The sequence below is a fragment of the Cibotium barometz genome, chromosome 42 (genome assembly GCF_041138505.1).
Source record: "Cibotium barometz isolate CiBa-2024 chromosome 42, ASM4113850v1, whole genome shotgun sequence".
Classification (NCBI taxonomy): Eukaryota; Viridiplantae; Streptophyta; class Polypodiopsida; order Cyatheales; family Cibotiaceae; genus Cibotium; species Cibotium barometz.
In genome coordinates, this window is record NC_141087.1 from 13,635,705 (window position 1) to 13,649,371 (window position 13,667).

The following is a 13,667-nucleotide window of genomic DNA, read 5'->3' on the forward strand; positions in this document are numbered from 1 at the left end:
TTTCTAGTGTATTGGCAACGCGGCGGCATTTTTGATGTATATGGCAAAGCCTATTTGAGGGTTGATGACATGTTGGCCAGTATGGTGTATAGTCAATGTGGTATGTGGTGTCTAGGGTTCATGTGATCAATATCATCGACTCCTACAGAATCAGGGCTTTTGGAAATCTATGCGGAAGAGCTTGGCTAATGTGCTTTTCTCATGATTGGGAAGGTGTGGGAAGAAAGGGAATGCATTTGAAGCAGTATTGGTTTGTATGTTTTTGTAAGCAATAACTTATGATAATGATAAAAAAAAATTTATAGCTTGCAGCCTCATGTTCTGCAATACGCCGATGTCTGTTGCTAGATGAAATTGGCACCCTCAGCTTCCTCTCCTAGCTGCTTCCACCTCATACACAGGCAACAAGTGTGTCATTAGATTTTAATCAATGGCTATTTTACAATTCCCTTGGTAAATTGAGTCTTAAAAGGTGTACTCAGTTGTTGAGTTGTTACAGGGAGATTGCTCTTTCTGTTTGCTGGACTGTGTTTTGTCTAAAGCAGATGTAGCTGCTATCATTTGATGCAGTCATGGCACATGAAAATGCATTATGCAAGTGGACTCATTCTCTCTTTCGGTTCAATGTAATGCCTGTTTATCTATGAAATTGTTTGTTTCATACTGCCCTTGAACCTTGCTTGGGGATAACACCTCTCTCTCTCTCTCTCTCCCCCCCCATTGGTGATATGATTATAAAAAAAAAAAAAAACAGCAAGCGTACGAGTACTTTCCTCAAGCTACAAGAGGCATATGTGCTCAAGTATCAATACAAAAGCTGACAACTATTTGGGGTGGTTGTAGATAGTTCAAACCCTTAACCACTGTGTGTGTGTGTGTGTGTGTGTGTGTGTGTGTGTGTGTGTGTGTGTGTGTGTTTCCTTTCAACATTTGATATAGCAAGTATATAGCCATTTTGTATAGTTTACAAGTGGCAAATGCACTTGTTTTATTAGTTAGTAACAGTATATTGCCTCTCTCTCTCTCTCTCTCTCTCTCTCTCTCTCTCTCTCTCATGATTTATATAGCATCATTTTGCCACGGGTCGCAAAGGTTCAGCTCTTTGTTGTCAAAGCCCACGCGTGTTTCTCAAACATGTAGAACGTGAAAACAAAGATGACACAAATTTTCATCAATCGTGATAGCTCTATTCAACGTTCGTGACAAGACCATTCTGAAGTCTCATATTTTCGTTACTGCTTTAGTGCTACAGCATTGTGTTGCTTTGGCATATGTTTAGTAAACGAAAATTTGATCTATCTTCACTTATCAGTCTCAAGTCAAGTTGCTAGATTTTGTCTGCACAACTCAAAATGCACTTTTGCCTATCTAAACTAGTGCTATTTAGGTCAAATCATCTCTTCTTACATCAAAAAAATAAGAACACAAAACACACACACACACACACACACACACACACACACACACACAATTGATTGGTTTCTAAGCAGATTCCCTAAGTCAATGTGGCCGACCTTTTTCATCATGCTTTTGAACTCTGGGCCCAAGGCACTTTATTCAAGCAAAGTAAGAAAAGGAAAGGGAATTTGAAATGTTTTGCATATCTCAAAGTTAAAAGATGATCAAATTATAATATTCCATAGAAAGATTAGTCTACAAGGAGAGTCTAGGTTGATTGCTTCAATTGCCATGTCATGCATTTTAGGGAGGCCACAAATTATCCTCAAGCATTGAGAAAGTGACTTTGAGTGAAAGAAAGTTGGCCTCAAGGGTGCTAGAGGTATAGAAATATGCATGTTCTCTCCAATGTGAATTCTCCATTCCTTGATTATATTTGCTTGGTATAGAAATATGCATGTACTCTCTGATGTGAATTCTCCATTCCTTGATTATATATCAATGGTCCTGAGCTTGAAGAATGTGTTGTCAATCGATCATATATGAGTGCATGTTTTTAGAAATGTTGAAGAAAAAGAAAATTGTTTAAAAGGCATACCAGATAGAAAGCACTAGAATGCTCTCTCCATGCTTCGATAAATGCTTTTGATAACTTTGTGACTGACTTGAAAGTCCTTTGCCTCCTCTAGTTGAATATTTTTAGAAATTTAACCAATTTATCAAAGCTTTGCCAAACATCTTTGTAAACAATGGCCTCACTTTTGTTCCATAGGTTTTTCCTATTGGAGGAGAGAAGAATCATCTTCTCTTTGCACCACACATGAACTCCTATCTCATTTAAAATGGCCTAAACATTTTCCTTGTTCCTATTAGTAGGCATTGCATTTGCGTAGTTGAAAGTTCTCCTATGTCATTTAAAATGGCCTTAATATTTTCCTTGTTCTTATTAGTAGGCATTGCATTTGCGTAGTTGATATAAAGATCTAATATTATCATTTCATTATGGAAAACATAGAAATGTGTTCTCTTTAGCTCAATGGAATCTCTAGGAATTTTCTCCATGTTCAACGACTAACCTTCATTCATATTATTTGGTAAGAGTATAATCACCATCCAAAACATTAGTGGTCCACTTAATTTTCTGTATTTTCTACTTGTACGGTACACTTTATTTTACACAATCAACATTAAAAAAAGTGCCCTTGCTCACTGGTCACAATCATACATTCATTTTATTGTTAGATGCCATTCTACTTCAAAAGCTCCAATATCAAAATTTTGCACCATTATTTTGACTGTAAATGATCTTATGGTATATGTCTTAAAGGAGATAATATATGATAATACCCCATGATTTTATGGTATATGTTTTAAAGGAGATAATCCATGACACTGCCCACCATGATCTTATGGTATATCTCTTAAAGGAGAAAATCCATGACAATACCCCATGATACTCCTTGGGCACTAACATGGCTCCTAGCCACCACATGTAGCTTCTTCTGATGAGTGAACACTCTATGCAAGTGGGTTTGATTTTTTCATGTCCTTGGACATTGCCATTGTACCTTCATGCATTAACACAAAGCTTTACTCTTTCCAAATCTTGACTTTTTTTATTTCAAACTTGCCGAAAATACAAAAATCTAGTATCTCATGATTTGTGACACCTTAACCACAAGAAGTGAAACGGCTTTTCTTTTAAAAAAAGTTATCCTTTGTGAAGTTTTACTGATTAACAACAAGGCCTTACTATCCAATTTGACATTATAGTATTGGACACTTTTATCTTGGACCTTCTTCATATGGAGAAAACTAGTGTCCTTTTGGTTGAGCTTGAAAACTCTTTTCTCCCCAACACAATTAAAGAAGACTAGTTGTGTGGTGATTTGAAAAAGATATATCTAATCTCTTCAAGAATTGCATTCATTTGTTCCTTCTTCTTTTTTAATTTGTACGAAGAAATGTTATTAATTAAAGTAACACATTGGTTTACAGCTAAAATTATGTAGATTGTATTTTTCTCTAAAAATCATTTCTTCTACTTTGTAGCCAACTTGTTTAATGCCTTCTTGAGACCTTTTCAAAAATAGTTGTTCTTTTTTCTGTTTGAAATTTAAGCAATGCATTTTCTTTGTCCTTTCCTTCATAAACTTATGTTTTGTAGCTCCTTATGTTGTAATGAAAGAAGATTCATACTTGCATGAGACAACAAAGTTTTTCTATTTCTAGTCAATGACTCCTACTTCAAATCCTTGCAATAATCTAGTAAGCCAGACTCACGATCTCCGATGATAAAAGGAGGGGGCAACTATTGAAACTATCCACATGATATATTGATCCATCTCACACCACATAGCTAAGGTTTTTAATAGCCATTGTCTAAAGTTGATTAGGTCTTCATTAACAACGCTACTCTTCTAGAAAAAAGCCACATTAATTTTTTTAAAGAAAGTTCTATTTTTCTTTAACATATTGTTTCAAAGAAATTTAGACTAAGGAAATACTCTCAACACAAGATGTTGGTTTTTTTTTAAAAAAACATCAAGTGCCAAAAAGGTTTCAAAATTATAATCATTCAAAAACCATAATTCTTAATAACAAGATCTAATTTTTAAATTTTATTTTAATACTAGTCTTGTAGAATAATAGCTACTTTCGAGGCTTTAAGAGACTCTTTTGTAAAATAGATTTTGCTTAAGTATATCGTTTCAAAGAAATTCATGTTACGAAAATACTCTCAACACAAGATATTAATTGGAAAATATCAAGTGCTAAAAATATAATTTTCCATTGCCATTATTTGGGCACTTTCTAAACAAGATCAAATTTTTAAATTTTACATTAAAATATCATAAATAATTTTTAAAATTTACCTTGAATAAGTTTTTAAGAAGACTATATATGCAATACAAAGAATATTTTATACGTATTCAAGGAATTGACATGTACCTTCTATCAACTAAAGACACACTCTTTAATACATGTTAAGAACAAAGAGCCCTGCAGTTTGATCAAATCATCCCTGTTAAGGAAAAGGGAAATTGTTTAAAAGGCAGACTCCATGCTTCCATAAATGCTTTTGAGAACTTCTTTGCCTCCTCTGGTTGAATATTTTTAGAAATTTAACCAATTTGTCAAAGCTCTGCCAAACATGTTTGTAAACAAGGGCCTCACTTTTGCTCCATAGGTTTTTCTTGTTGGAGGAGAGAAGAATCATCTTCCCTTTCTTAGATGGAGACTTTTGTTTGATATCACTTAACTTCTCAGATGATCTATTCTACTGTTTCCATCATGAACTCCTATCTCATTTAAAATGGCCTTAATATTTTCCTTGTTCCTATTAGTAGGCATTGCATTTGCGTAGTTGATATAAAGATCTAGTATGTAATCTAATATTCTCATTTCATCATGGTGGAAAACATAAAATGTGCTCTCTTTAGCTCAGTGGAATCTCTAGGAATCTTTTTCATGGTCAATGACTAACCTTCATTCATTATTTGGTAAGAGTATAATCACCATCCAAAACAATAGTGATCCACTTAATTTTCTTTATTTTCTAGTTGTACGATACACTTTATCCAGTTTACTGAATTAAAACAAGGCCTTACTGACCAGTTTGACATTATAGTATTGGACAATTTTATCTTGGACCTTCTTCATATGGAGAAAAATAGTGTTCGTTTGGTTGAGCTTGAAAACTGTTTTCTCCACAACACAATTAAAGAAGACTAGTTGTGTGGTGATTTGCCCTGTATCTCCGGAGCTCTCACAAAAACTTATTACACAGACCTTTGTATGAATGTATGTTGTGTATGTGCGTGGGGGATGTGTGTGATTTGCCTTGTATCTCCGAAGCTCTCATAAAAACTCAATACACAGACCTTTGTATGAATGTATGTTGTGTATGTGCGTGGGGTGTGTGTGTGTGGGGATACCAAGTTCTACACCCACTATTGGGCAGTGATGACGTTAGTGGGGATGTCATAGTATCTGGTCCATACTATGCATGAGGGAGTTGATGGTTAATTGTCTTCTGGATGACTTCCATGAGGTTATAAATTGCACTTTCTTATAAGGTGAATTTGGGCATGTTCCTGGATCCATCTAGGTATATATATATATATATATATTTGTGGTGATTTGGAAAAGAAATATCCAATCTCTTCAAGAATTGCATTCATTTGTGTCTTCTTCTTTTTTAATTTGGACAAAGAAATGTTATTAATTAAAGTAACACATTAGTTTATAGCTACAATTATTTAGATTGTATTTTTCTCTAAAAATCATTTCTTCTACTCTAGCCAACTTGTCTAATGCCTTCTTGAGACCTTTTCAAAAATAGTTTTTCTTTTTTCTGTTTGAAATTTAAGCAATGCATTTTCTTTGCCCTTTCCTTCAATCTCTTTTTGTAAACTTATGTTTTGTAGCTCCTTATTTTTCAATGAAAGAAAATTCATACTTGCAATATCTCCGATGATAAAAGAAGGGGGCAACTATTGAAATTATCCACATGATATATCGATCCATCACACACCACATAGCTAAGGTTGTTAATAGCCATTGTCTAAAGTTGATTAGGTCTTCATTAACACTTCTCATCTAGAAAAAAGTCACATTAATGATTTTAAGAGACTTCTATTTCTCTTTAACATATTGTTTCAAAGAAATTTCGACTAGGGAAATACTCTCAACACAAGATGTTAGTTTTTTTTTAAAAAACATCAAGTGCCAAAAGGTTTCAAAGTTGCAGTCTTTCAAAAACCACCTTTTTAATAAGTTGTTCTAATTTTTAAAATTTATTTTAACATTAGTCTTGTAAAATAAAAGCTACTTTTGTGGCTTTAAGAAACCTTTGTTTTTTTTTTAAAGAAGATTTCACTGAAGTATATAGTTTCAAAGAAATTCATGTTACAAAAACACTCTTCACACAAGATATTAGTTGGAAAATATGAAGTGCTAAAAACATAATTTTCCATTGCCATTATTTGGGCACTTTCTAAACAAGTTCTAATTTTTAAAATTTACTTTAAAACACAATAGCTAATTTTTAACTTTTGACTTGAATAAGTTTTTAAGCAGACTATATATGCAATACAAAGAATATTTAATATGTATTCAGGGAATTGACACGTTCCTTCTATTAACTAAAGACACACTCTTTAATACACGTTAAGGCTATTATAATATTTTTATGTTGTTTTAATTATTTTGAAAATCATAGCTTCCTATTTTAAAAAAAATAAAAAGACTTGTAGCATAGATAAATATATGCTAACCAGGCATTCTGAAGTACTTTCATGACATTCTAAGTTGATTTGCCTTTTTATTTTATCAAAAATCAATCTTGAGTAACTTTTGTGGCTCAATAACAAGACATAAATGACATGGCATCTGTGATACACCCAGCACACAATGCCCCTTGATCCACAGCATCCATGACACTAGCACACAATGTCACATGTGGTGAGACATGGCATCTGTGATACACCAGCACACAAGGTCCCTTGATCCACAGCATCCATGACACTAGCACACAATGTCACATGTGGTGAGACATGGCATCTATGACACAGCAGCACACAATGTCACTGGACGAAACTAAATTGTGACAGCACCTTCAAGGACACAGATGTGGGACCAAATTATGAGATTACATGGATAACTGACAACACTTCAAATTGTGGGGCGAGATCAATCTAGCCGAGGTGCACAAAGGTCAAATGATAACTTCAAACTAATTTAATCAGAAAATTTGTACACAAGGGTACAGGGTGACCACTACTGTGCTTGCTGTTGCTACTTTTTGACTGTTCTGTGCCTTTCTGCCCACCATATGTACATATCTGGACGCCAAAGCTGCTCCTATCCTCCAATGCTTCTGGCTGTAAACCTGCCTTAAGTCTGACCTGCCACCAAAACTTGGTTGGTGCCTATTTCTCACTTCCAATTCTTCACCCTGCTTGGTCTCCTTTCTCTGGAAGCACAACGCAATGAGTGCATCAGCAAAATCCTTCCCTTTGAAAAGACCTAAAACCTAAATGTGCCCTCAGCAGGACACTGCAGCCCTGTACGCATGAAAGTATGTGACAGCTCCAATATAGTGCAAGTTCATCGTTGTTGCATTAAAAGTACGAGTCACTAAAGCACATCAATAAATGAATGAACTTCTTAGAAGCAATGCACAAAGAAAAAACTGAAACTGCTATGCTGGTACACCAATTGCATCTTAATAAAAGCTGTAAACCATACCAACAAAGTACTGACTAACTTTTTTACATGATGTATTTGGTGGAGTCACCCATATTATACAGGCCATAAAAGTATTCAAAAAGAGAGGTTGTGTTGAGGTAAAATACAACAGTTGTACCAAAGAAGGCATGGGGCTATGACAGGAAATCTCCAGAGGGCATAAGCACCAATGGTTCCAACTAAATATCTTAAAATGGCAAGACCAAGTTGTACCTGCAAAACATTGATATTCATTAAGGAAGCAAAGAAATCGTACCACCAATTGAGAAAAACATGTTAACCCAAAGCACAAGTTGCTAGTGCAAACATTGTGCTTGCAAACTTGAAATCCCGCAATACAACAACACAGACAAGGGCTTTCATAATAGCAACCGCATATGCAGCTGCAAGGCACTTGGTTTGGTGTCTTAGTTTTGAGAATAAAAGGAAACAAAAGAAGGTGAGGGGGGGGACGTGCCAGGAGGGGGGGGGATGTGGTTTGTTTCAAGACTAATGCCATACCTTGGAGGATTGAAGCTTTCAGAAGACAATTTAACTCCAAAACGGTCTTTGCAACAAAACCTAAACCAGACCAAACAATCGTTGCCCTTGAAACCACTCGTATTTTAACTGAAAAAGCATGCTATCTATCGCTGTCACTTGTGGAAGAGCTTACAGAATCTGAATCTGTTATCAAGAAAAAAAGAATCAGTGGATAAGCAGCAGCTCATCTTCATGTGTACAAAGTTTATCAACATGAGCCATACTGACCACTGGAAGAACCTGATTCACTGCTTGATTTGTTCCCAGAGGCAGCATTTTTCTCAGTAACAACTGCAGGAAGAGCTGAATCAAGCACTAATATTAATACATCTATAACCCAATAAGCTTATAAAGAAAGAAGTAAGAACGTGGCAAGCTCACTAAAGATGCTTCTGTAATTGAAAAAGAAAAAGAATTGATACCTTTCTGCTTTTTAATTGCTTTCTCAGCTTGGCAATCTTCTATGGGCTACATGTAGCACAGAAAGTAGGAGAAACTCAGCACAAGAACACAGGAGATTGCATGGCTAAATTACAAAAGAAAAGAGAGCAAGAAAACAGAACAAACCCGTTTTTTGCTTTCAGCTTCCTTCTGAAGACTCTTGAGGCACACCTTGGCACGGCGATCCAATTCCCAAAGGGTTTCATCATCAAACGAGTCTAAGTCCACCTCGATCTCATCGCCCTCCTGACTCATGTTTATGTTTCTTTCCTTCATCAGAAGTATAAGCTCTTCCAGCATTTGCTGCGGCAGTTGTCCTAGAGTGGTTTGCAGTCTCACCTTCTCTTCATAATTCATAACTTTTTTTGGCATCTTGGCTTTAGGTTTTGTTGTGGCCTTGGATTTTTCTACGGCTTTAACTTTTTCTGAAGCCTTAGGTTTTGCTGGGACTTTGGGTTTGGCTGTAGCTTCAGATTTTGTGGAAGCTCTGGGTTTCACTGAGGCTTTGGGTTTTGCTGGAGCTTCAGATTTTGCTGCAGCTTTCGGTTTTGCTGGAGGTTCAAGTTTGACTGGAGCTTTGGGTTTCCCTGGAGCTTCGGGTTTTGCTGGAGCTTTGGGCTTTGCAGGTGGAGCTTTGGGCTTTCCTGGTGGAGCCTTGGGCTTTGCTGGGGCAGCTTTAGGCTTTTCTAGGATAGAGATTTTACTCGGTAAAGCAGTTTTGTCTGTTAAAGTGCCCTCAGTTCCAGAAATAGCACGGACCGTCTCAGGGAGCTGGGTTACAGATTTATTCAGCACATCTAACTCTCCATTTCCATCTGTCCTCTCCAGCTTCTCATTGAGTACATCCCAGTCTTTTTGAAACATGGTTAACAGCCCATACGCCGCCTGGTGTACGTCATTTCCATGAGGATTGTAGGTCATGGCATTGTTGAATGTCAACCTGATATCATCTGCAAACTCTGAAAGCGATGCATACTGTTTCTTGTCTAGTTTACTTTTTATTGTTCCAAGATCCATAGGTTTCTTGATTACTGAATGATAGTCAGAGAGACCAAGCTTAACAGCATCAACTGGCTCATTGAAGATCCATCCATCTTCATGTCCCATAAGCTTCTTAAGTATATTCCGGCATTGTGACCTGTATTCATTCGGCATCCCAAAAAGCTTCCGCTTGCGATTTCCCTTGTCAATCAATCGTCCTTCTTGCCCATTTTCACTGTTGAGTTTAGTTCTTGACTTCACTGGTGGAGGCAACTTATCCTTTCCCATAAGGAATTCAGACTTGTTGTAGACCTGGCTTGCTTTCGGTGTGCGTTTGTTAACTAAAAGTTCTGCTCCAAAGGGACTGCCATTACTTGCTCCAAAGGACTGCTGCTTTGATAATTGAACAGTATGATGGCCTAATCCGTTAGAAGTCAAGTCCAACTGAGAGGTCACCTCCTTACCACCAGCACCTCTAGCAGAGAGGTCGTTACCAGAGAACTGGGCATCACTGAGACTCGGATGTACAGTTACTGAATGAGACTGCCTAAGCTGCAGTTCTCTGGCTTCAAGCTTTGACGATAAGCCTTGTAGTTTGATCAAATCCTCCTTCAGCTTTTTCCTGAGCTTCCTTCGCACATCTTTTGTCATCTCACCTGAAGTCCCCATCTTGTGCCTTTTGATTGGAAAACAATGACCAAGTCCTCTGAGAAACTGTGGCCAACAATCTTGAGGTAATCTCCTTTGCCTCTTCAAAGCTCACTGCTCAGAATGATCAACTTAACGCTTGCATATAAGAGATCGTCACATAAGAAGCCTATCGATGTTGGCGGGCTGGTCAACTCATCCAAATTCATGGACATTTGGTTTTCCTTTGATGCTGTCATGTCTACAGAAAACTTGCATTCCCGTGGCTTCAGAACTTTAACAGGTACAAAAAAGCTCGAAAGAGTATTCTGTGGTCAGCCTCCCTACTTCTGCAAGCCAGTGAACATTATGCTTTGACTATGGAGTCATATATACATCCAAGATGCAGAGAAATCTCTGAAGACTCTAAATTTAAAGGAACATAGGCCAACCAAAAGCCTAAGACTGAGTAGCTTTCACCTAGTACCAAGACAGATAACTGTGTCAAATTTTGCAAATTTCATCACATAAACGCATGAGAAAAGGCAGTGTGTTAAAAAGCCTCTAAATATAGTACAGCATGAACAAAGAGATAGTAAACACAACCGTGGACAATATTGCAAGCATATTTCTAGCAGTACACTCCATGAGAAAATGCAGCCTCAATACATCATTCCATGCATAATGAGGCCTCAATATATGGCATATATAAGCCCCAATAGCAATGAAATTACATGGATTCTGCAAACCCTTACAGAAATGGTAATCCAATGACAAAACCTCAACCATTACTTTAGTTTCTCAGATTATCAGACTTCATGGAACTACATTTCCAGCCACTTGTAAACCAAACAACATCTACCTCAAGGAAATGGCAACGGCTCAAAATTAAGGAACAGCAATGGATAGGAGATGGCAACTTTGGGAGAAATGTAAATCGTGGGGAATATGAAATTGAGTGGAAAATTTTTGAAACTGGGGGGAAATTGAGGCTAAGTAATGGCATTTTGGGGGAATCGTAAAATTGGGATGAGAAAATATATAAAGAAGGGGAAATTTTTTTTGGAAATGCAAATTGAGGGAAAAAGTTTGAGGGAAGTTTAATATTGGGAGAAGTTTTGATGCAATTAGTTGGAACTTGGGTGCCATTTCCTACAACAAGAAACATCCCACGAATTTGACCATTTCCTTGCCATTGTCCTACACCAGGATGACATCAACCATCTCGGCTATTTCAAACGTGCCAGGCCTAGGAAAAGACATTTCCGCATTGCAAGGCACAGTTTCTTGCAAATACAAGCCATGGAAACTAGCAGACAGATACCTTGACATCCATAAAGTTTGTAGACCATGACATGGTTTTCCATTTACAAACCCTATGCCTCGACCAATACTTCATTCCAACCTTACACACAAGCTAAAAATGATTGATTTGCAGATATAGAATCAAAAGCACAGAAAAGCTGGCAGTATACATGCGGAAAGCTTTGTTGCACCATTTTATGAAGCTAAGTGTGTGCATTGTGTGGCCATTAAAAAATGGCATCCATAAACCCACCAAATGCAAAACCTACTGAGCCTTGAACATGACTTCAAGCTTTCAGTTTGACAGTTCATAAATGCCACCAATGGCCATGAAATAAAATGAATTTTGCAAACCCTAAGATACCCTCAACCAATACTCCATTCCAGTGTTGGCACAGAACCAAAAGCACGTGCACAAAGTGCAATATAGTAAGAAGCCTGTGTGTGCACGATGCAACCATGACATTCATAAGCCTAGAGATCATGAATGAATGAAAGCCATAAAATGAAATGAACGTTGCAAACACTAAAGATGTCATGCATAGGCCCTGATGGCCATCAGATAACAACCACCAGATGCAAACATTAATAAGCAACAAAGATTACTTTCATTCTTCAGCCTGACAGACTTCATGCAGCTACACTGACGAACACAGAACCACAAGCAAAGCTTCTCTCTACCATTTTAAAAGCCCTCGATGCGTCATAGAAGATGGCATCCAATGCTAACACGGGCCATTCACAAGTCCTAACAAGCCTCGAGCAGTCCACATGTAACTACATTTCGGCCTGCTAGCGAACGAAGGAGAGTCAATTCAACAGCAAAGGGCATAAAAAATACTGCATAACATGAGCAAAGCTTTACTGCATCATTTTGATAAGCCTGTACGCATGGTACGGCCACAGAAGAAACGGCATCCAAAAACCCTAATAGCCATCAATTGCAAACCAAAGCACACAAAACCTTCAAAAAACCTTTAAAAATACAGAAAGAGATATGCAAACCCTAAAACCAGCAATTGAGTATGTTTGGAAGAAAAGGACTCACCCCGCATGTATCGAAAAACCGGCTGAGTTGCGGAAGTATTCAGCTCTCGAAGGATTTCTCAGTATCGAAACCGCAGGAAATCTCTGAAGAATAGAGACTCACAGTGGAAGAAGCTCGAAGGAAGCCATAGCTACACAGAAACGACACTACAGCGAAGCCATGGCCAAAGGGAAAATCCCATTACTCAATTAGCTGCCACCACCGTCCGATCGGCCGTCCATCGCACGGCTAAGATTTGCGGATATTTCCTCTTTATAAGCAACTTGGCAATGGCCATTGGCTAATGTGATATAATGCTAATGTCACATCACGATTTATTTGATAACGGGCAACTTAAGGAGACCTACATATTTCAAAATTTTAGCTTTCATCACCTTTGCCAATTTATGAGAACGGGCTTATTATATGTTTTCTCACCCTAACTTAGTTTTCTTGTCCAAGTTTACTTTATCCAACGGCCCAAAAAAGGCGTCGCGATTTTGAACAATGTCATCCATTGATCCCAGAGAAGGAGAGACACTACAACAACAAACTGCTAAAAGAAGAGATGTTTGAAAAAATAGGATTTTACTAAGGTTCAATTCTTAATGCTCATTACGGTTTTGCAATTCAAAGATCAGTCATTTTTCATACATTAGCCCTAATTAATTAGTAGGCACCTCAAGATGCTACACTATTAATTAATTTGGGTGCCTAATTCAATTCTTAACTAAAGATAGAGAAATGCCCCATAGTGACTTACAAGACCTTGCAAGTGCAGGGAATCTTCATGCCCCATGCTAATGAAATGTTGCTAGTAGGATTCTCAGAGTGGTAATTGAAGACTGTAAACCTGTAACTACACCTATGGAGACAGGTACTCAACTTAGTCTTCAAGATGCAAGAGACTCTTTTGATGCTATTTTGTATCAGCAGGCTATTGGATCCCTTATTTATGTGTGCAACACGAGGCTATTGGATCCCTTCTTTATGTGTGCAACACGAGGCTAGATATATAGTATGCGGTCTCACAGTTGAGCAGATTTATGCATAGCCCAGGTACAAAGCATTGGTAGGCCATTAAGTGGGTTTTTTGCTATTTATAGGACACTCA

General features: G+C 37.4%; 1 protein-coding gene across 4 annotated transcripts; it reads right to left on the reverse strand.

Moving 5' to 3' along the window:
- Positions 1 to 7,609: 7,609 nt before the first annotated feature.
- Positions 7,610 to 12,801, reverse strand: LOC147614185 (transcription factor GTE4-like). Of its 4 annotated transcripts, none has more exons than XM_086780724.1 (6): positions 12,575 to 12,801; positions 8,740 to 10,701; positions 8,595 to 8,640; positions 8,401 to 8,463; positions 8,152 to 8,316; positions 7,610 to 7,863 (listed from the first exon to the last, which is right to left on the reverse strand). In XM_086780724.1, the coding sequence occupies exons 2-5, from the start codon at positions 10,261 to 10,263 to the stop codon at positions 8,273 to 8,275; spliced, it is 1,677 nt and encodes a 558-aa protein (XP_086636850.1). In that variant the 5' UTR covers positions 10,264 to 10,701; positions 12,575 to 12,801; the 3' UTR covers positions 7,610 to 7,863; positions 8,152 to 8,272. The 4 variants fall into 4 exon arrangements, with proteins under 4 accessions (XP_086636850.1, XP_086636849.1, XP_086636848.1 ...); XM_086780723.1 differs by having other exon boundaries at positions 8,401 to 8,475; positions 8,740 to 10,571; positions 12,575 to 12,800; XM_086780722.1 differs by having other exon boundaries at positions 8,401 to 8,475; positions 12,575 to 12,800.
- Positions 12,802 to 13,667: the final 866 nt, after the last annotated feature.

What these genes read in the sequence shown, in the direction of transcription:
- LOC147614185 (XM_086780723.1), bottom strand. Translation starts at nt 10,263, where the DNA reads ATGGGGACTTCAGGTGAGATGACAAAAGATGTGCGAAGGAAGCTCAGG. An exon ending in AGCAATTAAAAAGCAGAAAG is followed by an intron (nt 8,476 to 8,594) that starts GTATCAATTCTT and finishes TGCTTGATTCAG; the next exon opens with CTCTTCCTGCAGTTGTTACT. An exon ending in TGAATCAGGTTCTTCCAGTG is followed by an intron (nt 8,317 to 8,400) that starts GTCAGTATGGCT and finishes TCTTGATAACAG; the next exon opens with ATTCAGATTCTGTAAGCTCT.